We start from the raw sequence: 25,456 nt of genomic DNA, 5'->3' as shown, positions 1-25,456 counted from the left end.
ATCAGTTCTGAGGAAGGGTCACTGGACCCGAAACATTAACTCTGTTTTTTCCCTTCACAGATGCTGCCAGACCTGCTGAGCTTTTCCGGCAACTTTGTTTTTGTGCAGGCAAAGACTATTTAGACAGTATGTTAGCAATTATTGTTATCTTCCAATATTTCAGCAGAGTGATTGTCTAACTTAGCCCAGTCTCTCCAAAGGAACCTACAGCAGTATTTTGTAGTCTGCACTTGCTTCTTAGGCCAGGGCATTTGACAGGCTGACAGTTTTATTACAAATGTTATGGAATAAAATCTTGCATTCAGAAAATGCTTTCTCACATCCTCAGGAAGTCTCAGTTTATGTCCAGAGATTTTTATTTTTCATGTTGTGTGAGCCAATGACAGCCAATCTGTACACAGCAAGTTACAATGAGTAAGTGTATGCTCCATTAACTTTGGTCAATGAGGAACAGTGTTGATCAGGAGAACTGTCCACTCTGAATGTCGTTGTGGATTCTTTAACAGAATAATGACCAGAGCTTGGATTACATCAAAGGATTGTGTACGGCCTTTCACCACTCAGCTGGTGCTGTTTGTACTGATGTTTCTGGTTGTTCTGAAATAGGTGAAGATCCTTTGGCTGATGATCAGGATAACCATGACATTAACTCAGTCGCAGGGGTTCTGAAGCTCTACTTCAGAGGATTGGAAAACCCACTCTTTCCTAAGGAAAGATTTAACGAGCTCATTCCCTGTGTCCGTAAGTACTTGTTCACTCGTCCCCATTTCTGTCACACACACTGTCTCCCTCCCTTCCCCTCCTACCCTCTATCATTCCCTCTGTACTCTCGCACTGTCTCTCCTTTCTTTCACCCTTCTTCTCCCCCTCCCCTACCCCCACTATCGTCTCTCTCACACTCCAAATCACATGCTCAATCTGTCTTCCTTGTGCATTTGTGCTCTCGTCCTTGACTCCTCAGGCTCTTTCTCTCTCCTCTCTCTCATCTTCTGTCCCTTGCACTTTCTCTCCATCTCTCTCTCTCACACCCTCTGTCACCTCACACACTGTTTTGAGTACCATCTCTCTCGAGAATGCTGTCATTCTCTCACTCTTTTGTATACACTGCGTATCTCTCTCTATCTTGCAGCCGGCTCTCTCATTCGTGCGCATGCAAACTGCAGCTCTCTTTTGTTTGTGTGTGCTACCGTGCCTGTCTTGTGTGTTCCATATCTCTCTCTCTCTCATGTGCACTCTCTCTCTCTCTCTCTCTCTCTCTCTCTCTCTCTCTCTCTCTCTCTCTCTCTCTCTTTCTCCTTCCCAACCTCCCTCCCTCACACTCTCTCTCTGTCCCACTCACTCCCTCTTTTTCTATCTTTCTTGTCTCTCTCTCCATCTCGTCTGTCCTGTTTCAAAGAAACCTGAATTGGTATTGAAATTTTCTTCTTTCAGATTCCACTGGGTTACTTGAGTATTTTGAATTTTGATGTACTTGATGGTTGAAGAATTTATCAGACACTATTTAAGGATGCAGTTTCTTTGACAGAGATGGTGAGGTGGGATGCACAGCCCGCAAAAATCTGCGAGATCTGTTGAGTTCATTTTTTTTAAAAAATGAAAATAAGAAAAACAGCTTGTATTTTATGAAGCTTTACCCATGTCCTCAGTACAGCTCAGAGCAATTTACAGCCACCACATCATTCTAAGTGAGCGATTCCCTGAAATCTAAGTAGAAATGTTAGACAGATTGAAAGGAAACCAATGCAGTTGTTATTGTTTAAGCGTCGTCGCGAGGAGGAAGTAGCTTTGAGATCTTTCTGCACAAGGTTGTTTAGCCAGAGGCAGGATAATCTCGGGTTGTTTTCTTTGGAGCATAGAAGGTTGAGTGGGGAGCCTGATAGAGGTGTATAAAGTTATGAGGGATAGGTGCAGGGTGGATAGAAATCTGCTGTTCCCAGTGGTTGAAAGGTCAAGAACAAAGGGGCATAATTTTAAAATGAAAGAGAGGAGGTTTCGAGGGTATGTGAGGAAAAATCTTTTCACCCAGAGGGTGGTGGGAGTGAAATGCACTGCCTGGGGAGATAATGGAGTAGTGAAACCTCAAAAAGTACTCAGAGGAACATTTGAAGTGTCACAACATTCAATGCTATGGGCTTAGTGTCAGAAAGTGGGACTAGTGGTCACACCGACTCGATGGGCTGAAGGGTCTGTTCTGTATGATTTTATGATTTAATGATTCCATATTACAAAGGCAGCAGAGCAGATTTAGAATCATAGAATCCGCAGAAAGAGGCCATTCGGCCATTCGAGTCTGCACCAACCCTCCTGAAGATCATCCCAGTTACCCCCAGCCGCCCACCGTGTCCCTGTAACAACGCATTTCCCATGGCTGGCCCACCTAGCCTGCAGATCCTTGGGCAACAGAATAATACTAGGGATGAGGGACCTCGGTTATGTGTTGAGGCTGGAAGTGCTGGCTCTGTTGTTGGAGAAGGGTTTTTGATGGAATAAATCAGGGGAAACTGTGTACACCTGGAACTTCAAAGGGCAGTTAACAGCAATAATGCAGGTGTGAGTCTGGAGTCGCATGTAGACCATACAAGGTAAGTTTCGTTCCTGAAGGAATAGTAGTGGACCAATTGGAGCACATACTACAACCCAAGAGTTTCATGCTTTTTATTTCCAGATTGAAAAACACAACCCAGAACTCTCAGAACTCCCATGGCCTGATTTTAAAATTCGATCTTTGGATTTTTAGTGTAAGTTGCTGGATCACGAATTGAGTGATGAAGCTACTGCTTAAGATATCCTACAATAAACTTTAATTTTTTTTTGTGCTATGCATGGAACAGCTCAAACAGTTCCACAAGCATCCACTCCCTCCACCACTGACACTCAATAGCAGCAGTGTGTGCCATCTACAAGATGCATTGCAGAAATTCACTAAAGATCCTTAGACAGCACTTCCAAACCTTCCATCTAGAAGGCCAAAAGCAGCAGATCCATGGGAACACCACTCACCATTCTGACTCGGAAATATATCACAGTTCCTTCACTGTTGCTGGGTCAAAATTCCCTCCCTAAGCGCATTGTGGGTCTACCTACAGCACAAGGACTACAGTGATTCAAGAAAGCAGCCCACCACCACCTTCTCAAGGGCAACCTAGAGGTAGGCAATAAATGCCAGCCTTGCCAGCAAAACTAACATCCCATGAGCAACTACAAAACCCTCACTGGAGACTTGGAGCTCCTGTGTGTGGAAAAGATCCCAGATTTCCTTAGAGATTCCTGGAATGCCAGAGGACTCTCAGTCACAGCTGCACATAACTAAGGGGGTAAAGGTTACACTGACCAACCTCATAAACGAAAGGCCTGCAATCCATCCAGAATGGAGCACTGCCCCAGTTGATGCAAAACACTACAATAAGTAGACCAGTTTCTGGAGAGCTAGGTATTGTGGGTAGTGTAGCCACCATCATTGATCAGTTGTCACAAATATTAATATGTCAAGCAAAGGATGGCTGTAGTGTGGGACTGCTGTTTGGTGTTTTAAGTGATGGTTATTTGAAAGGGAGATGGCAAAAAATGATTTTCCACAATCCAAGAGCAAGGAGCAAAATTTTTAAAATTAAGCCTTATCCGTCTAGGAATGAAATCTTATGAGCATATGTATGGATATATAAAGTGGGAGCAGAAGTAGACCATTTGGCCCTTGAAGGCTGCTATTACATTCAATAAGATCATGAGTGATTTAAATTCCAAATTTCCATCGACCCCCCGCAAGAGTCTTTGATTCCCTTGCCTCAGAAGAATCTATCTATCGCCACCTTAAAAGTATTCATGACCCCACTTCTGCTGCCTTCTCGGGCAGAGAGTATCACAAGTTATCCACCCCTCTGAGAGATATAATTTCTGCTCATCTGCCTTGAAAGGGAAACCCCTAATGTTTAAACAGTTACCCCTGCCAGGTCCAGACTCGCCTGTAAGAGGAAACATAATTTCCATATCCACCTTGTCAAGACCATTCAGGATCTTATACACATCAGTAAAGTCATCCTTGCTCTTCTAAACTCCAGTGGCGGGAAGGCTCAGACACAAATGGTGGTAAAAATTGAGATTCTTAAAAAGCGAAGCCAAATGAAATCTTAAGACTGAAGTTTATTTTCAACAAGAGATTTGAGGAGCATGCAGCAAAGGTGGAAAAATGGAATCAAGAGAGAGATTCCAGAATCTCATTGAATCACAGAACAGGGTTGAAGGGCTGAACGACCTCCTCCTGTTCCTATATTTTTAATTAAGGATTTGCCACTTTGTAATATCTGTGTACCTCATGAAGGAAAACTATCTCTCAGTCAACTGTACAACTGAGCCTTCAGTGAGCAGTAATTAGCCAGATTGTATTCATTATTAAATGGGATCCTTGTGGATTTGTGCACCGTTGAAATTGATAGCATCTGGTCAAAAGGTTTTAACATTAAAAATGCTGCATTCTGCACATTCTCTTGCATGAACCACTTGTGGATTATTCTGTAAATCATCCAGAGAGTGAGAATTGTTGCTTGTTAGAAAAATGTAAAATAGTGCTAATTGACAAGTTTCTCCTCAAAGCTGCTATTCAAAATACAAATGGGAGACACATCTCTCGTCAAAGTATACACATGCTAGATCAGTGTTTCTGTTCAAATTCTTCAAATGAAATTGATGAACAGCAATCAAGCATCTCCTCGCTGCTGGGGCAGCACAGTGGCTCAGCGGTTAGCACTGCTGTGTCAGATCACTAGGAACCTAGGTTCAGTTCACATTCTTGACTGTCTGTGTGGGTTTCCTTTTGGTGCTGTGGTTTTGTCACAAAGATGTGCAGAATAGGTGGATTGACCATGGGGAGTGCAGGGTTAAAGGGATGGAGTAGGGGTAGGTGTAGGGGCAGGGGCTGGGTCTGGGTCTGGGTGGCATGCCCTTCAGATGGCCCGTGCAGATTTGATGGGCTAAATGGCCTGCTTCCACGTTGTAGGGAGCTTATGAATTTGTAAAATTGTAAGACAGAGGTTTACAAGAGCATGTTTAAACACGCTGTCATGCTTAATGGGTCAGACTGGCTTGTAAAATTCTTCCCATCTCATTTTGAACAACTTGATGGCTTTTATTGTTTGTTTAAAATAGAGCAAAACTCTCAGTGCTGGAGATGGGGGGTAAGCATTCACGATGATTAATTCATTCTCTACAAATGTTTTCTCATTAAGTACAGCAAGTTTGAGGCTTCCCAACTAGGACTGTTTACATTTTACAGATTCAACACAGACTGCTGTGCTGGAACAGCATATGACTTTTGGAGTAAAGTATATTTTTTTCCCCATCTTTCAATGACACAGTCGTTTTCTCCCTGCCACTGTTTAGTTTGAGGGACATAAGGCATACATGCACACACACAGGCCTCCCTTCCCACCTTTGCTCAGAGCTTCACGGTGAGGTTATGTCCCTAATCAGTGTTTGCTCAGGCAAACCTCACTGCTGGTTTAGCCAGGTGCCTAAACCTTCCTCGGGAGACAAGGTGAACCTGTAAGAAGAGATCAAGTAGAATTACAAAGGAAAAGTACTGCAGATGCTGGAAATCTGAACCATGAACAAAAAACAAGCTGGAAACTCTCAACAAGTCAGACAGCACAGAGAGAAACCAATGGCTTGAAATATTAACTTGCATCAGAACTCAATTTCTGCTCAAATTTTTCCAACCTTTTCTGTTCTTGTTTGAGTAGAATCGGCCTACATATTCTGTGGACTTTATAAATGAGAGGTGATATAATCGAAATAGAATTGGGCTTAATGAGATAGATGCTGATTCCGTAGACTGGGGAGTCCAGAACCAGAGATTGTAGCTTTAGAATAAGGGGCAGCATTTTAGGACTGCGATGAGACTGATGTGTTTCTTCACTCAGAATTGTTGGGAATTTTTAAAATTTGGAATTCTGTATACTTGGAGGTGGGGTAGCAGATGCTCAGTCCCTGAGTAGATGGAAATAGTAGAAATTGGAGATCAGGTAGAAGATGAGGCACTGATCATTGTTGAATGATGGAGCAGGCTTGAGGTTCTGTCTGGCCTTCTCCTGCTCTCATTATATATATTACCTTGCGTTCAAAATGCAGGGCCTCCAGTTTCAGTCATTGTAAACTGAAGAGGAGCACAGGAAGGCTCAGCCTTTGAGAATCAGAATATCATTTAAAATTTACTTCCAAAAGAAATTATACAGCCGTGGCCCCTTGACTTGCAAACTGCATAAACAATGCCTTGAGGATCCCTTCCCCCTTATGTGTTTTATGATAATATGCAATGGAAATGCAAAATTAAGCCATTAATGAAGGGGGAGCCAGTAGGTGTAGCAGTAACATCACTGGGCTAGTAGCCTAGATAATCCACAGGAATGGACTGAGGACCCAGGTTCAAATCCTGTCACAACAGTTGGTGGAATTTAAACTCTGTTAATAAATCTGGAATTGAGAGCTAGTCTCAGTATGGATGAGCAACACAACTGTCATCAATTGTCAATAGAAGTCCACGTGGTCCATTAACAGAGGAAATCTGACCTCATCTGATGTGGCCCACTCCATACATGACAATGTGGTTGACACTAAACCACTGAAATGGCCAATCAGGGGCAGTTTGGGATGGATAACATATGCCAGTGATGCCAAAATCCCATGAAAGAATTGGAAAAAAATTCTCTTGAAGTTCTGGCCACCAATGTTCCCTTGGGTCTTGTTATCTGATGAGTCTGGACTTGTTCATATTTTACACGATCAGCTGAGATGTCCGAACTGAGCAGTTGAGCCCACAAATGTATCAGTAAATAGTGAGCTTCTGAGAGCCAGGGTGCCGTAGTCTATTCCACAGTTTTGCAGGGCTAATGGTCAGCTTAGCTACGTCTATTCATAGTCGTTCATAACTTCATATGCCTGCTGCTGAGGTATCTTGAGCAAGTCTGAGTCATGAAACACATCCAGTTACCTGCTAGGCCAGTTCTTGATGTAAGGTGAGTATCAGAATCATAGAATGCTACAGTACAGAAAGAGGCCATTCAGCCCATCACTTCTGCACCAACCCTCTGAAGGGAATCCCACCCAGCCCTAGCCACAGCCTCCATCCCCACATTTCCCATGGTTAACCCACCTCTACTGCACATCGCCAGACACTATGGGCAACTTAGCATGGCCAGTCCACCAAACCTGCACATCTTTGGACTGTGGGAGGAAACCGGAGCACCCGGAGGAAACCCATGCAGATGTGAGACTTGGTTCTCTGAATATAGCTGAAGAAATATTTAGACGCAATATCTTTTCTGAAATACCTGGTGATGAGCAGAACTTGGCAAATTGATGCTGAATGGAATGAGGTTTTCTAGCTGTTTGCAGTAAAGTTCACAGCTTTAAAGCATGATATATATGTATATAGACTTGGTGGGCTGAATGGCCTACATCTGCTCCTAGAGTTCACAGTCAAATCCCCTCTGGTTTGCCTGGACTTTGGGACCCATCAGACCTCCTGTGTGGACCAGCTTGCACTCGTGGCAGCTGTCATCACCCAGCTTCTGGGACCGGTGGCACTGTGCAGACCAGTGGCACTACCGTGACCAGCAGCACTGCCGGGATTGGCTAGGATTGGTTGCATTGCCATAGCCCAATTGGCTATTAACTCCAGAGGGTGTGTTTACCAGGCTGAAAGGGGGCAAAGGTCCCAGTCTGCATGAACGTAGCTGGTTGCTACACTTTACCGTGACAGGGCAGGGCAAGCTTGTTCTGATCTGTCAGGTCACCTGTATACTACAATTCCAGAGATCGAGGCATTCACCACCAACAACCTTCCTCACCACTGTCTCCAATCCAACCACCACCGTCACCACTGTCCCCCATCCAACCACCACCATCACCACTGCCCCCCGTCCAACCACCACCATCGCCTCTGCTCCTTGTCCAACCACCACCATCGCCTCTGCTCCTTGTCCAACTATCAGCACCATTGGAATCATCCCTGTGTATGGCGTCTTTTAATGTAATAAATCACAGGGTCCTTCACAGAAATAGTTATCAGTCAAAAGTTGGCACTGGGACACGTAAAAGCGTTTGAGGACGGGTGACCAATGACCAACTCAAGGAGGTCAATTTTGAGAAGCAAATTTGAGGAGGAAAAGGAGGTTTTAGGGAGGGGATTCCAGAGCTTGGGATCTGGGCAGCTGGAGGCACAGCCTCTGATGGCGAAGTGACAATGACTGGGAAGGTACAAGAGGCCCATTGTCCACTTGTCAAATCCTACCCTTTATGCATGGAGGACACCTTTAGGCTCCCAGGTAGAGGACTAGAATCATAACTTTGTGTACTAGGGCTGGTGCAGGACTGAGAGCAAATTGGCAGAGGTACAAGATATCAATGAAAAGCCTGATTCAGATGGGCGCCTACCATCTACCGCTTACTGTGGTGAAGCAGAACGTAAGCCAGATGTCATCTGTGATGAATACATGGCAGGTAATTTGATCCTTCATGTCATGTGATGAGCTGTGGGATATAGAAATATTTGAAGCTAATTTCCTAGAATGGGTCTTTTCAATGTAGTCAGACACAGGAGGTCCTTTGCAGGAATTTATAGCAAATGCTGGTTTTGAGATCGCACTGTACTTACTCAATTAACCTTTTCCACTTTGTTTCTGTATAAATGAAACACATTTCCGTCATTCCACGGGAATGTCCATAGAATGTACTATGCTCCATTGGAACCATCCCTATGGGGTGAGTGACTAGTGGCATTGGTGTGTTCAACCTAGTCCCAGGGCATGTTTTCTTAATGAGTCATGAGCACTGACTTGCATTTGTATAGTGTCTTTCTAATATATTAAAGTAGATCACCGGGCGCTTCACAAATGTTGTTACTCGTCAAAGATTGACGCTGAGATACATAAAAGCAAATAGAGTCGTAGATTCTTACAGCATGGAAACAGACCCTTCGGCCCAACACATCCATGCCAACCAGGTTTCCTAAACTGAGGTAGTCCCATTTGGCCTGTATCCCTCTAGACCTTTCCTATCCAACTTTCTGTCCAAATGTCTTTTAAATACTGTAATTGTACCAGCCTGTACCACTTCCTCTGGTAGCTTATTCCATACACACATCACCCTCTGTGTAAAATATTTCCCCTGTCACCTTAAACCTATGCCGTATAGTTTTGGACTCCCACACCCTGTGGCAAAAGACTTTGGCTATTCACCTTATCTATGACCCTCATGATTTTATAAACCTTAATAAGGTCACCCCACAGCCTCCTATGCTCCCGGAAAAATGTCCCAGCCTATCCAGCCTCTCCTTATACTTCAAATCTTCCAGTCTTGGTAAAATCCTTGTAAATCTTTTTTGCACCTTTTCCAGTTTAATAACATACTTCTGATAGCAAGGCGACCAGAATTGTACGCAGTACTTCAAATGTGGCTTTACCAATATCTTGTACAGTTGTAACATGACATTCCAACTCCTGTACTCAGTGCTCTGACTGTTGAAGGCAAGCATGCTAAATGCATTCTTCGTCACCCTCTCTACCTGTGATGCCATTTTCAAGGAACTATGTACCTGCACCCCTAGGTCTCTGATCGACGATACTCCCCAGGCCCCTACCATTAACTGTGTAAGTCCTGTCCTGGATTGTCTTACCAAAATGCAATACTTCACATTTACCTAAAATAAACTCCATCTGCCGTTCCTCAGCCCACTGGCCCAGTTGATCAAGATCCCATTGTACTCTTAGATAACCTTCTTCAAATACCACAATACCACCAATTTTGGTGTCATCTGCAAACTTACTAACCACATATCCTATATTCTTATCCAAATCGTTTACACAAATGACAAACAACAGTGACCCCATCATCGATCCTGGCTGCACACTGCTGGTCAGAGGCCTTCAGTCTGAAAAACAACCCTCAACCACCACCCTCTGTCCCCTGCTGTCCAGCCAATTTGTATCCAGTTGGACAGCTCTCCCTGGATCCCATGTGATCTAACCTTACTAACCAATCTACCATGTGGAACTTGTCGAATGCCTTGCTGACATGTAAGACAATGTCTGCTGCTCTGCCTTCATCTATCTTGGTCATCTCTTCAAAAAAAACTCACAACAATTTTGTGAGACATGATTTCCCACGCACAAAGCCGTGCTGCCTATTGCTAATCAGTCCATGTGTTTCCAAGTGCATGTAGATCCTGTCTCTTAGGATTCCCTGCAACAACTTGATCCCAGCTGCCTATACCTGACATATGCCTCCTCCTTTTTCTTAAACAGAGCCTGAACGTCTGTAGTCATTAGTGTTCCCTACTCCTGCCAGTCTTGCCCATTCTCACTAACAGAAACACACTGGCCCTGAATACTCTTTATCTTGCTTTTAAAAGCCTCCCACTTGCCAGATGTCCCTTTACCTGCAAACAGCCTCCCTCAGTTAACGTTTGAAAGTTCCTGTCTAATAATACCATCAAAATTGGCCTTGCCCCAGTTTACAACTTTAACTTGTGGGCCAGGCCTATCCTTTTTCATCACTATTTTAAAACTAATAAAATTATGGTGACCGGTCCCAAAGTGCTCCCCCTCAGTCACTTGCCCTGCTTTATTTCCCAAGAGGAGATCAAGTTTTGTCCCTCCTTTAGTAGGGCCATCTACATATTGATTGAGAATGTGTTCTTGAACACACTTAAATTCCTCCCAATCCAAACCCTTAACACTATGGTAGTCCCAGTCTATGTTTGAAAAGTTAAAATCCCCTATTAGAAACCTATTGCTGTTAGAACCATCTGTGATTTCCCAGCACATTTGCTGCTCAGGTTCCTTGGTTGGGGTGGCGGCGGGTGGGTGGGGAGTGCGCGGTCCTTTAGTACAATCGCACTAAAGCGATCACACCCTTCTTATTTCTCAGTTTCACCCATACAGCTTCACTGGACGATCTCTCAGGAATATCCTCTCTAAGTACTGCCGTGATGTCTTCTCTAATATAAAATGCCACTCCCCCTCCTGTCTTGCCTCCCCTTCTATTCTTCCTATTGCATCTATACACCTGAACATTGAGCTGCCGGTCCTGTCCATCCCTCAGCCATGTTTCTGTAATAGCTATGATATCCTAGCCCCATGTTCCCAGAGTTCATCTGCCTTACCTGTCAGGCCTTTTGCATTGAAATAAATGCATTTTAATTCATCAGTCTTCCCTCATTCCTTGCTGCGCTCTTGCCTGCTTTATCTATTGAACTTGCTCTCTTTAACTTCTGTACCAACCTCAACATTGTATGAGGACAGGTGACCAAAACCTGAGCCAAGGAGTCAGTTTTGAGAAGAGACTCAGAGGGAGAAAGGGAAGTTTAAGGAGGGAATTCCAGAGCTTGCAATCTTGACAGCTGTAGCAAATGGCAGAGTGATTATAATCAGGAATGAACAAGAGGCCAGAATTCCAGGATTGGAGATCTCTTTGGAGTGGACAGGGAGAAGGGCTGTGGGCAGACAGTGGGCAGTTGTAGGCCTAGAGGTTGTTGCAGTACGGAGGTAGAGAGGGGTGAGGTTATTTCAAGAAGATGGGCAGACAGATTGGGAAAGAAACTAGGCAAAGGCTTCCCCAGCCTTCTGTAAAACAGCAGAGGGGGCCAACCTCCCCAGGACTCCAAGGCAACATCATAGGCCAGAATGTAACAAGATGCGGGGTAGGGGGTCAAGTATTTGTAGGGTTGTGGGAGGTGGAAAGGGCAGCAAGAAAGAAGATACAAAATGGCAGTATAAGCACCTTGGAACCTTCACCCCAACAGCCCACAATTTGCGTTCCATTTCTGAACACCACTCTTTATAGAATTCTTTCTGCTTTCGCAAATTCAAGTGTCTCAAAGGCAACAAATCACCCACCAGCTTCTCTACCAGTTCTTTGGCTCCATCCTGGCCTGGAAGGGAGTGGCAGGGTGTGGCAAGGCTATCCATCTGCAGGTGGTGAGTAACAAAGGTTCCAGGTCTATGCGAGGTCCAATTGGGATATTCCAGTTGACCTCTTGGTCCCCACAGCCCAGTGGGTTCCACGTTCACTTCCTGGAGGCAACCTGTAAGTGGCAGTCTTGGTGGCCCAGCACTCCAGGCAAGTTCTGGAGACCCTCCCCTCTCCCAGAGACCTGGCTGCGCAAAAGCCAACTTGTTTTTAGTTTACTTTTATGAATAAAGTTGAACAGAAGGTACTTTTATTTAGAAGCAGCCTCTTTTCTCCCTTACCTCCTATCAGAACCTGCTGTATGACAAGCCACCATAATCTCAGAATACATGGTAGGTCTTTTCAGACTGAGTTGAGGAGACATTTCTTCACTCAGAGGGTAGTGAATCTGTGGAATTCTGTACCACAGAGGCCAGGTCGCTGAATACATTTTGAAATAGAGATTTTCTAGACACTGCAAGCTTCAAGGTAAATGGAGACAAAGAGAGAGTGGGACAGAAGATCAGCTATGACCATAATGGATAGCTCAGTTGGCTCGATGGGCAAAATGACACAGTCCTCCTAATTTTTGCTTCCTTTCCAACGGGAAGGTTTCTGATTGAGCGTTCCCACTTTGTGAGACCATCCACTGTCCTTAATTGACTGGCTGGCAGGGGAAATCACACAAGTGACTGTCTTTTTTTCTCTCACAGTGAGAGATTTAGGCCACCATTTCAGCCTGATGGCAGGGTTCTAAAGCCCACAGGGATAATTCTGACCCTGGACACCAACATAGTTTGTGTTTTCTTTGTTCTTGGGAAGGTTTTTTTGGGTACGGGTCCAAGTGAGTTGAACAACACATTAATATAAATAGCGAGGGAGTATTGATGGCATCGGTAGCTTTCCAAATTCTCTAAGTACTTGACATATGGCCATCATAAAAATGTACAAAGGACAAGAGGGGACCATTTAGCTCATCAAGCCTGACCCCACAAACCAGTGATGCCTGAAATTTACCTTCGGCTACTCCCTTCCACTGCTATGAATCTCCTGGGAGAGACTAAGTGTTATAAAGAGGAGGTTGACCCCCGCCTCTCTGATAACTAAAACTGAAACACCCAGAGAGGCTCGCCTCGCCCTACAATCTGTTACAAGAAGTGTGAAAAGTGGTATAACCTGCTTCTCACCCTCAAGCTGTTATAAAGGAGTGGTTAAATGAAATGAACTCCTTTCACTCACTCTATAATCAACAAGTAACAATTTATTTATTTAACTCTAACAGTGAATAAATTAACTGAACTGTTAACAGACTGAACAATCCCCCTTAACCATTAACTATTCCTGAATAAAACAAAATTTTAATGGTATGCCGTTCCAATAAATACAAGTCCCACTTATGTAAACCAAAATAATTTTAAAAATTAAAACTTAGTCTCTCGAAATTACAGCCAGGATATGTCTTCCAGAATATTCTGTGCCTTCTCTGCTGATCTTCAGTCAGGAACGCCTTTCTCCCTTGAGTTCTTGTGTCAGGAATATTAACTAAGAGTGTACTATTAGTCAGGTGATGGCTTTCTGAGAGAGCCAGGGATTCTCTCTTTAGAACTGATGCTTTTTTGACTGTATCAGATGGCAGTTGCTGTCGTACTAATTTTCAAATGTCCCCTTCTTTTGTACCCTTGATGACCTATCAATTTCTTATAATAAGATTGGTCCTATATGGTCAAAAGCATCAGATTTTAAATTTAATTGTTTTGTGGTATCTAAGGGCCTGGTTTAAATTAATTGGCTAAATTTAAAAACCTGTTGTCTTGGTAAAAATGTTGTTTTGCCTGCTAACAGTATAGCCTTTTGATACAAATGTTTCAATTCAAGTGCTCTGTGCACCTGCAAACCCACAGGCATCCTTTTTGAATCACTAGGCATAGAAAAAGCACATCATCTTTTAAATGGAACGCGCACTCTTTTGCCCCCCCGCCTCTATCATTTTACAAACATCAAATTCTAATGTCCTGCCTTCCAATCCACAAGTACTCTACCCAACTTCGCAACACTAAGACCCAGGACCAATGAAGGGGAGAACAAAACATCTGGAAACATCTGCTCCAACCCACTGAGGCAGTCAAAACTAATCTGGGATACCATTGCAGAAACCATTTCCCCTTAAATAAAACAACATTTTAAACCAAGGGAAAAATCCATAAGTATAAACATGGACCACACTTGGACAACCTGGTCAAGCAAGAACTAAAGTACTTATGTCCTCCGTGCTAAATTTGTCTTTTTATTTATTGAGCTGACTCCATTCAGCTCTATACAAGTGCCATTTACACCCAGATCCAAACAAAAATGGTCGGAAGAGAAAACAGGTAAGAACTTCTAAACAGATATTTATTATTCTCATAAGTAAATATCCTTGATTTTCTCAAATATACACTGGAATAAAGGTATATAAGAAAAGCCTCATTGAAACCAGCCAAGCAGAGAGCAGAGAAGCCATCTTTGTTCGATATGAATAAATAAATTCAAATTAAAAGTTCATTTGAAACTTGCCAATTTGTTCAAATCCATTTAAAGATCACAGTTCAAGTCTCCATGCAAAATAATTGGACTGAGTTGAACTGAGCACATGCATCTTCAAATAGTTACTGCTATGTCTCGCACCACACTGGATAAATCTCTTGTCAAGCAAGGTGTGATATTGTAGGGAAATAGTAGTTGGTCATGTATCTGTGCTCATAATCTGGACCACTAGTCTACAAATATAAGTCCAATTTGGAATAAGATGAATAGGATCAGTAATGATGACCAAATTATAAAATCCCATCTGGTTCACTGATGTCCTCACAGGAAGGAAATCAGCCATCCTTACATGGTTTGGTCTACATGTGACTCCAGGCAGACAGTAATGTAGTTGAGTGTGTTCTGAAATGTCCTGACCAGTCACTGTGGTATTCAAACAAGACATCTCACCACCATCTTTGCAAGGGCAATTAAGGATGGGCAGTAAATGCTGCCTTTTCGAGTGATGCCCACATCTGCCAAAATCTGCCAGCATCTGCCAGTGAATTTAAAGAAAACACTATGAACAAAAGCCCAGATTTTCCTGCGTGGTCAATATTCCCCTGAAAATATCCCACGCTTGCTTCATGAAATTGAATAGATAGTAATGCCTTCCCTTGCATCTGAATTGCTGTTTGGAGGCCTACAAATACCCTCAACAATGTTTTCTCCTTGTTGCTTTGAGGTGTTTCTGCCCCCTGGTGTTTCTTATCTCCATCCTTACAGATTCCACATTTTGATTTTTTGAGCCAATATCATTCCTTACTATCATGTTGAATGTCTTTTACTAAAAATGCTCCTTTCCCTTTTTACCTGTTCTTCCTCACTGATGAACGCTCCTGGATGTTCACGTTCCATCCTTGGTCACCCTGCAGCTGTAATATCCCTGTAAATATAACTGTCTCATAACCATATACGTCTATTTGTGTGGCTAAGTAATCTAACTCATTGCAAATGCTCTCTGCATTTAGACACAATCTTTTCGATTTGTCTTTTTTATTTAAACCTTTATTTAGCCCCATTTGTTTTTCTCGCTAGATTTTTCTGCCTTACACTTTTGTTTGTTAACTTTCTGTCATTTGTTTCTATCCTTGTTTCTCCCTTCTTTGTCTCCCTGCTCAGTTTCTCATTCCCCTGCCATTCTAGTTTAAACCCTCCCCAACAGCCCTTTCAAACACCCCAACAATCACTTCCAAGAACATTGGTCCCAGTCTTTCTTTCCCAGACGCAATCTTTCTTGCTTGGACTGGTCCTAGTATCCCAGGAATCTGAATCCTTCAGATTATTTAGAATCTCACCATGAGCTAGGTTATCAATCAGGTTAACGTCATTGTCTGCGAGTTTGTTGTGCGGAAATTGGCTGCCATATTTTCTAAATGAGTACTAGATTGGTACTGCAAAGCGAGTTGAGATGCCCTTAGATTGTGAACGGCACGATATAAAATCCAGTCTTTATGTCGACTTCCATTCAAATGATAGAAAAATGTTATGGTTGTCAGCCATGCCATAGTTGACATGGATTGACGAGAGACATAAAGAACTGCAGAGAAAAGAACTGCGGATGCTGTAAATCAGGAACAAAAACAGAAGTTTTTGGAAAAGCTCAGCAGGTCTGGCAGCAACTGTGGAGAAAAAAAATCAAAGCTAATGTTTCGGGTCCGGTGAGCCTTCCCAGATGCTGGAATCCAAGGTAGACAAACGGGAGGCTGGAAAAACACCAATTCAGGCAGCAGAAGTAAACATTTCGGGTATTACCCTTCTTCAGGACTGGATGTAGGGGTAGGGGGAACTACAGATAAAGCGAGGTGGAAGGGGAGGGTAGCAGAATGGTGGTGTTAGGTGGACACCGGTAGTAGGTACGACCTGGTTGGTCGATGGGAGGGATGAATCCAATTGGTGGCTGGAAGGGAGGGTCAGTAGGTGGAACGGAAGGGAGAAGGAAGGGCTGGTAAGGGATCCGGGGGATGGGTGGGAAGGTTATTTGAAACCTGGTATTTGTTCAAAGTGACCATATTCCCATGTTTTGCCATTCCAGGAGTAGAGAATCTGTGTGAGAGAGCCCTTCATCTTCGCAAGATTCTCCTCACCCTTCCCCGCTCTGTGATCATCGTGATGAGATACCTGTTTGCTTTTTTAAACCAGTGAGTATTGTCTTGTCGTCTCCTGCATGTTCAGACGTGACCCTCATGTTTGTGACCAAGTTACTGAAAGGATCATTTTTCGAGTAAATGACCTGATGAGGCAGCTGGTGAGTGATATGGAGAAATCCTGGGGTCAAGGAGATGGTTCATGAGGGAACATCGTGCAGGCCAGTCTTTGGTCACTGGAGTTTAATCATAGGGAAAAAAGAGTTTCAGTAGGCCATTCACCCATCAAGTCTGCTGTGCTATTAAACATGATCATGGCTGATCCTCTATCTCAGTACCATACTCCTGGTCTCTCCCTGTACGTCTTGATGGATTTTAGTGTCTAGATGAGGAATTTCTTCTCTTAGAAGGTCATTAATTTTTGGAATTCTCTTCCACAGAATGCTGTGGAGGCCAGGTCATTGAATACATTTAAGACTGAGATAGATAGGTTCTTGATTATCAAGGGGATCAAGGGTTACGGGGAGAAAGCGGCAGAATGGGGTTGGGGAACTTATCAGCCGTGATTGAATAGTGGAGCAGACTCGATGGGCCGAATGGCCTAATTTCTGCTCCTATGTCTTATGGTCTTATATTCAAAGCTGTGTTAGACTGATCTTTTGCAGATGTGGGATTATGAGGAGTGGGTGCGGGTGGGGAGGTACGATTGACAGGAAAGTGGGGTCAAGACCACAATCCGATCAGCAATGCTCATATTGAATGGTGGAGCAAACCTGAGGGGCTGCGATCTTCCAAAGCAACCATTTGAAAGATGATCTCCCGTCTGATTTTGTAATAACTAAAAACGAGGGAAACCAGAAGTCACTGGGTAAAACAAAGGGGCCTTGGCAAGTGATTGGTTTATCGAGAAGATCTCCTGTTCCCAAGGTTCTGATTTGGGAACGCTGCCACGTTTTGTTTTAGTCTGCAAGTGAATTTGAATGACCTAATCGACAACATGATGCATCCTCACGTTACTGACATCATTCCCACCCCGACTACTCCATTTCTCTCTGCCAACAAGTAAATGGTCATTTGCTCATACCATAACTTGGCTATTGCTAAAAAGAAAAGATATATTTTGTCAGGACTTTACGTTTGCACTCATCAGGACAATTTGCAAGAATGCCAGTGTAACAAGGAAACCAACATTTATACTGTATGAGAAGAGAGTGCTGATTGGATAGCTCTACCAAAGGCACATTGACCCAAATGGGCCTTCTCCATGCTGTATCAATCTAGGGCAGAGTTTAGAATGTGCGACTCACTCTCAAGAGGGCTGTTGAGGTGAATACGGTAGATACTTTCACGAGGAAATGAGGCAAACACATGCAGAGGATGGGTAGCACGGTGGCTCAGTGGTTAGCACTGCTGCCTCACAGCGTCAGGGACCCGGTTTGATTCCAGCCTCGGGCAACTGTCGATTTGGAGTTTGCGCATTCTCCCCGTGTCTGCGTGGGTTTCCTCCCACAGTCCAAAGATGCGCAGGCTAGGTGGATTGACCATGTGAAATGTGGGGTTATAGGAATGGACTGGGTCTGGTTTGGGCTCGATGGACCAAATGGCATCTATCTGCAGTGTGGGGCTCAATGATGTGTTGATGGATTTCGATGAAGGATGAGTGGAACCTCACATGGAGCATAAACCCCAGCAGAGTTTGGGGTCGAATGGCCTATTTTGATGTTATAAATATTACACGTCACTTTATAATATAGGAGTTATTTGGCCTATCCTGCTCCTTGATTGGAACAACAGGAGTTCAGCAAGAAAGCTTCAGAGGATTTGGAAGAAACTATCCCTTCTCCACCCGTTAATATACAGTCAGCCAAAACTGAAAGAATTTCCATATGATTAATAAAGGATCTAGTGCCATGGCATTGAATCGACCTTCTGCTGCTGTAAGACATTAATCACCTTGTGTCTCTCTCTTGGCAGCCTGTCTCAATACAGCGACGAAAATATGATGGATCCTTACAACTTGGCAATCTGCTTCGGCCCCACCCTAATGCCTGTGCCCGACACGCAAGACCAAGTCTTGTGCCAAGCCCACGTGAACGAGCTGATCAAGACCATCATCATCCACAGCGAGCTGATTTTTCCCGATCCGAAGGATCTGGAGGGACCCATTTATGAAAAGTGTATGGCCGGTGACGATTATTGGTAAGCTCAGTCCTTCCTGAGTCACTCTCCCTTGAAGTCTGCCATCTACTGGCGAGCGATACAGGTCTGATCATTGTACCAGGACAAGGGAAGGCAGGATTGGCCAAGCCGCCAACAGAGTTTATTCAGAGAGCTGTTTTTCGAAAGGGGGAGTTCGAAGGGTTCACCGGTGCTCGTCCAATTCTGGGCCACCGGCTCCTCCTGTTCTGTAGGGGTTGTAAACACCAAGATCCCAGCTGTATCACTGGCCTTGGGCATCATTGAGATAAAACATAAGCACCTACTGACCTCCACACATGCTGGGACACCAACTCTGCTACTCTGAGTTGCCCTAGTGCCTCTAATGAAATCATATCTTTCCTTTAACAAGGGGACCAAAACTGCTCACAGTACTTCAGATGTGGTCTCACCAGCACCTTGTCCAGTTGCAGTAAGACATCCCTACTCTTGTACTCCAATCCCCTTGAAATAAGGGCCTACATTCCATTAGCCTTCCTGATTACCTGCTGCAGCTGTGTGCTAGCTTTCTCTGTTTCATGCGCAAGTCCCTTTGAGCTGCAGCTTTCTGCAATTTTTCTTCATTTTAATAACACCCTGTTTTTTTTGTTCTCTCTTCTAAAGTTAACAATTTGCATTTTCCCACATTATACTTCATTTGCCAACCTTTTGCAAAAAAAGGTGAGTATCCCTCTCACAACCTGCCTTTCCACCTATTTTTGTGTTTTCTGCAAATCTGGCTACAGTGCATTCACTTCCTTCCTCTGCGTCATTAATGTATATTGTAAACAGTTGCGGTCCCAGCACTGATCCCTGTGGAATGCCACTGGTCACAGGTCACCAACCTGAAAAAGAACCATTTCCTGTCTATGAGTCAATTCTCCATCTATGCCAAAATTCCACCTCCAACACTGTGGGCTGTTATCTTATGACTTAACCATAACTGAGGTACCTTGTCAAACACATTCTGGAAGTCCAAATACAACATATCTACTGGTTACCGTCTATACATTCTGGTAGAGACTTCCTCGAAAAATTCTAATAAATCAGCTAGACACTAATTTGCCAGATTTCCCTCTCATGAAGCCATGATGACTCTGTTTGATTAGATTATGATTTTCCAAATATTCTGCTATTACCTCACCTGATGAAGGAGCAACGCTCCAAAAGCTTGTGATTTCAAATAAACCTATTGGACTATAACCTGGCGTTATATGACTTCTGACTTTGTCCACCCCAGTCCAACACCAGCACCTCCACATCAGTCCACTTTAGCTAACTGTATCTTCATTTCATTGTAATTCACTTTATTTATGTTACACACAGTTGCTAGTTGCAATGGTTGCTCTGTCTCGCTCTCGCGATCCTATTGTACCTTTCAATCATATTAAATGCCTCCAGCAGATTTTGAACCACTGACTGAATAACTAGGAATCAATTGTATAACCAAGACAACTTTTCTTTCTCGTGAAGTGCATGACCGTTTTCAGAATTAAGCTGTTTTCTTTTCCATTTTGTCCAACAGTGACAGTCCCTACAGTGAACACGGGACACTGGAGGATGTTGATCTCGATGCTGGCACTGAGACACACACCAGTGAGGATGGTATGTTCCTGCTGTGTAGATCTGGCTTTAAACACAGGGGAAACCAGACTTTAACGAGCACTTCCCTAGTTGTGTGTGTAAAATAGATTCAGATCTTGTTTATTTTTAATAGGGAGAGTTCCAATGTGGACATGGATGAGCAAGAGGACCGATTGCAGAGAGAGGGGGTGGAAGGGGAAAACTGGGGAGATGGTGCACTTCAGTTCGAAGCCAAATTCCCAATCTCCACTCCCAAGCAGACAAATCTCCATATTCAAAGTAGGAATCAGCTCAAAAAATCAAATATAGTTTTTATTCTTCTTTTCAAATTCCCCTGTGTCCTCCTCCACATTTCTTTCTCTGTTTAATTTTCCCCTGCTCCAAAACTCTGAGATGTTTGCACTTCTCCAACTGTGGCCATTCTGTGCATCCCAGTCACTAAATTGTCACTAAGTCATCACTTTTAAGGCTCAAACTCCAGAGTTCTTTCCCTGTATATTTCTGCCTCTCTACCCTACTTTTCCTCCTCTAAGACACACCTTTAAAATCTCTCTCCATGGCCCAAGCTTTTGGCAGTCTGCCTTAATATCCATCTTGTGGAGTTCAGTGACGAATATTGCTTTCGAATGCTCGTGTGAGATAATCAGGGAAGGTTTCATTACTTGAAAGGCAGTATGTCAATGTAAGTTTATGTTGACACAGAATAATCAAGGGAAATTGCTGAAAAGGCTGAGGGGGTTAGACGTGCTATGTCTGACATCAGCACATGCGGAGGAGTGTAAAACAGCCAGGGAAATAAGTCCAGCCCTGCCAAGCCCCGCTCACCATCAGTATAGTCAGAGTCTTAGAGTCATAGAGATGTACAGCACGGAAACAGACCTTCAGTCCAACTCATCCATGCTGACCAGATATCCTATATAAATCTAGTCCCATTTGCCAGCATTTGGCCCATATCCCTCTAAACCCTTCCTATTCATATACCCATCCAGATGTCTTTTAAATTTTGTAATCGAACCAGCCTCCACCACTTCCTGTGGCATCTCATTCTATACACGCACCACCCTCTGTGTGAAAAAGTTGTCCTTCAGGTCCCTTTTATATCTTTCCCTTCTGACCATAAACCTTTCCCTCTAGTTTTGAACTCCCCCACCCTGGCTATTTACCCTATCCATTGTTCAATATAAAATCAGAAAATGCTGGAGAAACTTAGCAGGCTCAACAAAATCTGTGGAGAGAGAAAAACAGAGTTAATATTTCAAGTTCAGTCTGATTCCTCTTCACAGTTCTGAAGCGGTTTAGCTATAATCCCATTTCCCAAAAACCCTGCGCATTGTTTTCACTTCTGAAAGTTTTCCCATTATCTTCTGAAAGCTGTGATTGAATCTGCCTCCACCACATTCTCAGGTACCAAGTTCCAGACAATAACCACTCACACCAGTTTTCATTCTGATATTGGACTCAAAATGTTAACTCTGTTTCTCTGTCTCCAGATGCTGCCTGACCTGTTGAGTTATTCCAGCACTTACTATCTTTGTCAGATCTCCAGCAACTGCAATATCTTCTTTCTGTCACAGACATTTCTTTTTCCATGGTTGTCCAGCCAGCGTTGTGATATTTGGTGGAGGCAATGGCATTGTGGTGTTATCGCTGGACTGTTACTCTAGGGACCCTGGTAATGTTCTGGGGACCTTGGTTTGAATCCCACCATGGGAAATGGTGGAATTTAAATTCAATAAATATCTGGAATTAAGAGTCCAATGATGACCAGAAATCCATTGCTGATTGTCAGGAAAAACCCATCTGGCTCACTAATGTCCTTCAGGGAAGGAAACTGCCATCCTTACCTGGTATGGCCTGCATGTGACTCCAGACCCACAGCAATGTGGTTGACTCATGACTGGGCAATTAGGGATGGGCAATAAATGCTGCCTAGCCAGCGATGCCCACATCCTGTGAATAAATTTATAAAAAAAGGTCTGTGATCTCTGATTCTCAACAGGAACAGATTCTCTCTGTCCAGACACCTTGTGATTTTAAACATCATTTATCAAAACCCCTCCGGATCATCTCTAACAATAAATACCTCATCTCCTCCAATCCATCCAAGTCACTAAAATTACAAATAAAGTAAAGCTGGAAAGCTTCAGGGGTCTCTGAGGTGAAAGATTAACTTGGCTTGTCACCACCGATGCAGCCTGACCCACTGAGTTTTTCAGATTTTGTTCTTGTTTCAGTTATCCACATCCACAGCACGTCCAACTTACAAATGCGATCCCGTTTTCACTTGAACGTCAGAGGCTGAAGGGTGACCTGATGGAGGTTTACAAAATTGTGAGAGACATGGTCTTTTTCCCAGGATAAAAATATCAATTACTAGGGCACATTGTTATAAGGGAAAGGGAGAAAAAGTTTGAATGAGATTTGAAAGGCGTTATAGGTCAGTACAGTCTGGATGGGCTAAAGAGCGTGTTCCTTTGCTGTGTAGGTCCTTGTTCAAACAGGGGTGTAATTTTACATATCTGACATATGAGCATTTCCTGTGCTCACCAACATCTATTTAATATTGTCCTGCATTGTATTCTGACTTGCGTACAGATGGATTTGTGAACAGACTTCAGAATGGAATCTGTCTGTATTTGGCATTTTGCAATGAAAGTTGTGCCTCTGATAAATCCATTTCTGAACTTCTCTGCTGAAGACAGAAGGAGTTACATGAACAGAACTTCGACTCCTGCAGCCCGGTCCTCTGCACCACTTCCCCCCAGGAATCCCTACTATTTGATGGTTTTTCCTCACGCTTTAAGAAATGGCTGCATTAATGGACAGTGTCACCAACCAGGTGGCGGGTTGCAGCTGTAAGTGTGAGGCAAGATCGATGATTTATAATAATGCACCCATTGCTGTGTGTTTGTCTCCTGACCTCTCGCCAAACATCCACCGTTAATGCTCTCATCCGCCTTCACGTTAAGCTGAGAGTTGTCATTCGGTTTTTTTTTCATGACCCCTACATGACCGCAGTCCAGCTGCTTTGAGGAAGAACAGTCCCTACCCTCAGTGCCTCAGCTGTTCACCACCATGTGAAGAGTCATTCTCCACTTGGGTAATAGTCATTGCAGAGCAGACTGAGTTTGTTTGAGGACTCAGTCCAGCTCCCTGTTTTCAGTCCAAACTCTGAAGATTAAACAGCGAGAGTTTCCCGTCAGGATCAGGGGGTGGCATGAACGGGGACGGATTCGCACACTATGGCTGTGGTGGCATATATGGCACCTCAGTTATTTTTGCATTGGCAACCGTTAATAAGTAGTGGCTCGTCAACTGTAGAGTTGCCATTGATGGGAATTACTATCCCACCCAATGTGGGTCTCTGCACTTCAAACTAATTGTTGTCTACAAAGGACCCAGAACTATTTTGGCAATGTGCAGTAAAGTCCTCCAGACGTCAATGTTGATCATTTCTATTCAGACCTGTAGCTTTTTCGGAGAAACTAAATGAAAGAATGCAGCAAACAATTAAAAACCCCAGTGTCTTTAACAGGTAAATACTGTCATGTGCAGGTTGTGTAAAAGATGAAGAAGGGAGTGTTTTTATACAAAGAAAGCAAAATTTTTTTGCATCCACTGTGGAAGGTCAATCTGAAGTGACTGTCAGCTCGTCACCGGAGTGCGTTAGGATTCTTACACAATTGGAGATTGTCATCTCCCACCTTGTTTAAACACTGCTGTTAGCAATCGGTGTGAACCAGCAGTGGATATTAACAGGCGAGGGGGTTGGTTAGCTCAGTTGGCTACATGGCTGGTTTGCAATATAGAGGGACACAAAGAGCATGGGTTCAATTCTCACATCAGCTGAGGTTACCATTCCCTTTCTCAACCTCACTGGAGGCAAAGTGAGCCCCAGATTAACCCACCAACAATCATCTTTCTAATGAGAGAGCAACCCTATGGTCTGCCAAGGCTATGATGATTTTACCTTTACCATACTAATGGGAAAGGACAGTACTGGATTCATGTAAAAGAGCACTGGGAACATGAGCTGTTTTCAGCAGTTGACCGTTTAGAAGCCTCAAGTTATCAGGCCAGAAAATATTGGAGCTGACAATTGTATGAGACACAGTTTTCTGTTACTGAACAGACAGATTCAGATGTCTTAAGTTAAATCCTATTGTTCAGAACTGAGAGGCTCGTGGACTTTTTGATAGAGAATCTGTAATGCCATTGAAACTCAGTGAAGAGAAATTCAGGAGGATTGTGTATGAGCCAATTTGGTGATGGGTGACCCTGCCTCTTATTGATTTCTCTCTGAATAGCAATATAAAGGCACCAGACAGAACAGAAAAGCATATTGATTGAAATGACATCTGCTAAAGTAATTCTCTCATTCAGCGGCAGTGATGAATTGGTGTGATCTTATCTGATGGGAATGGTGCCAAATTGTAAAGCACTCCGTTTTTAATGGCCTAAACATCTCTGCTCGTCATCTGCTGAATTTGCATTGACTGATGCAGCACATGCAGACCCAGTTACTGCACAGCAACCATTTTTTTCCCCTAAAAGTGCTTCGACATAGGAATTGCTGGAGGACAAATGACCATATTCTGTCTAGTGTCTTATACAATCCTAGCAGTCACTTGATGCATCAGTAATGGAAGTTCTTCACTAATTGTGGTAATCAATCTCAATCAATTAGTCCACGACAGACCCAGGCATGAAGGATAGAAAACATAAATCCAAAGTAACCCATTCTTCTGAAGCCAGCTGCACTTATCGTATATCACGTCTGCAGAAGCTTTTCTTTCTGACTGGTGCTGGACAGCAATTAGTCTTTTCATTCTTGGGATGAGGGCCCTTTCTGGAAAAGCCAATGTTTATGGCCATCCTTTCTTGTTCTTGAGAAGGTGGTGGTGAGATGCCACTTCGAAGCACTGGAGTCCTGGGGTGGCAGGACTGACATAAGCAAAAAGACTGGATTTGTTAGGACTATATTCACTGGAGTTTAGAAGAATGAGGGGAGATCTCAGAAAAAAAACTGTGACAGGACTATAACAGGACTAGACAGAGTAAACAGAGGAAGGATGTTCCTGATAACCAGG

At 43.5% G+C, this 25,456-nt stretch overlaps 2 protein-coding genes across 2 annotated transcripts in view; one reads left to right on the top strand and one right to left on the bottom strand.

Moving 5' to 3' along the window:
* Positions 1 to 23,310, top strand: part of LOC109927333 (SLIT-ROBO Rho GTPase-activating protein 1-like) — a 224,465-nt gene extending 201,155 nt beyond the window's left edge. The window contains exons 7-11 of the mRNA XM_048607949.1: positions 507 to 741; positions 16,535 to 16,640; positions 18,561 to 18,785; positions 20,308 to 20,387; positions 23,171 to 23,310. Of these exons, the coding sequence (XP_048463906.1) occupies positions 507 to 741; positions 16,535 to 16,640; positions 18,561 to 18,785; positions 20,308 to 20,387; positions 23,171 to 23,310 (786 nt within the window). The remainder of the gene's footprint in view (positions 1 to 506; positions 742 to 16,534; positions 16,641 to 18,560; positions 18,786 to 20,307; positions 20,388 to 23,170) is intronic.
* Positions 23,311 to 23,825: 515 nt separating this feature from the next.
* The window catches only part of LOC125485390 (SLIT-ROBO Rho GTPase-activating protein 1-like), a 24,933-nt gene continuing 23,302 nt past the window's right edge, over positions 23,826 to 25,456 (bottom strand). Inside the window, exon 10 of the mRNA XM_048607943.1 lies at positions 23,826 to 23,851. Within this exon, the coding sequence (XP_048463900.1) occupies positions 23,826 to 23,851 (26 nt within the window). The remainder of the gene's footprint in view (positions 23,852 to 25,456) is intronic.

Source organism: Rhincodon typus, chromosome 18, assembly GCF_021869965.1.
Source record: "Rhincodon typus isolate 14 chromosome 18, sRhiTyp1.1, whole genome shotgun sequence".
Classification (NCBI taxonomy): Eukaryota; Metazoa; Chordata; class Chondrichthyes; order Orectolobiformes; family Rhincodontidae; genus Rhincodon; species Rhincodon typus.
The sequence above is the reverse complement of the archived record's forward strand: the minus strand, read 5'-3'. Positions and strand labels throughout refer to the sequence as shown.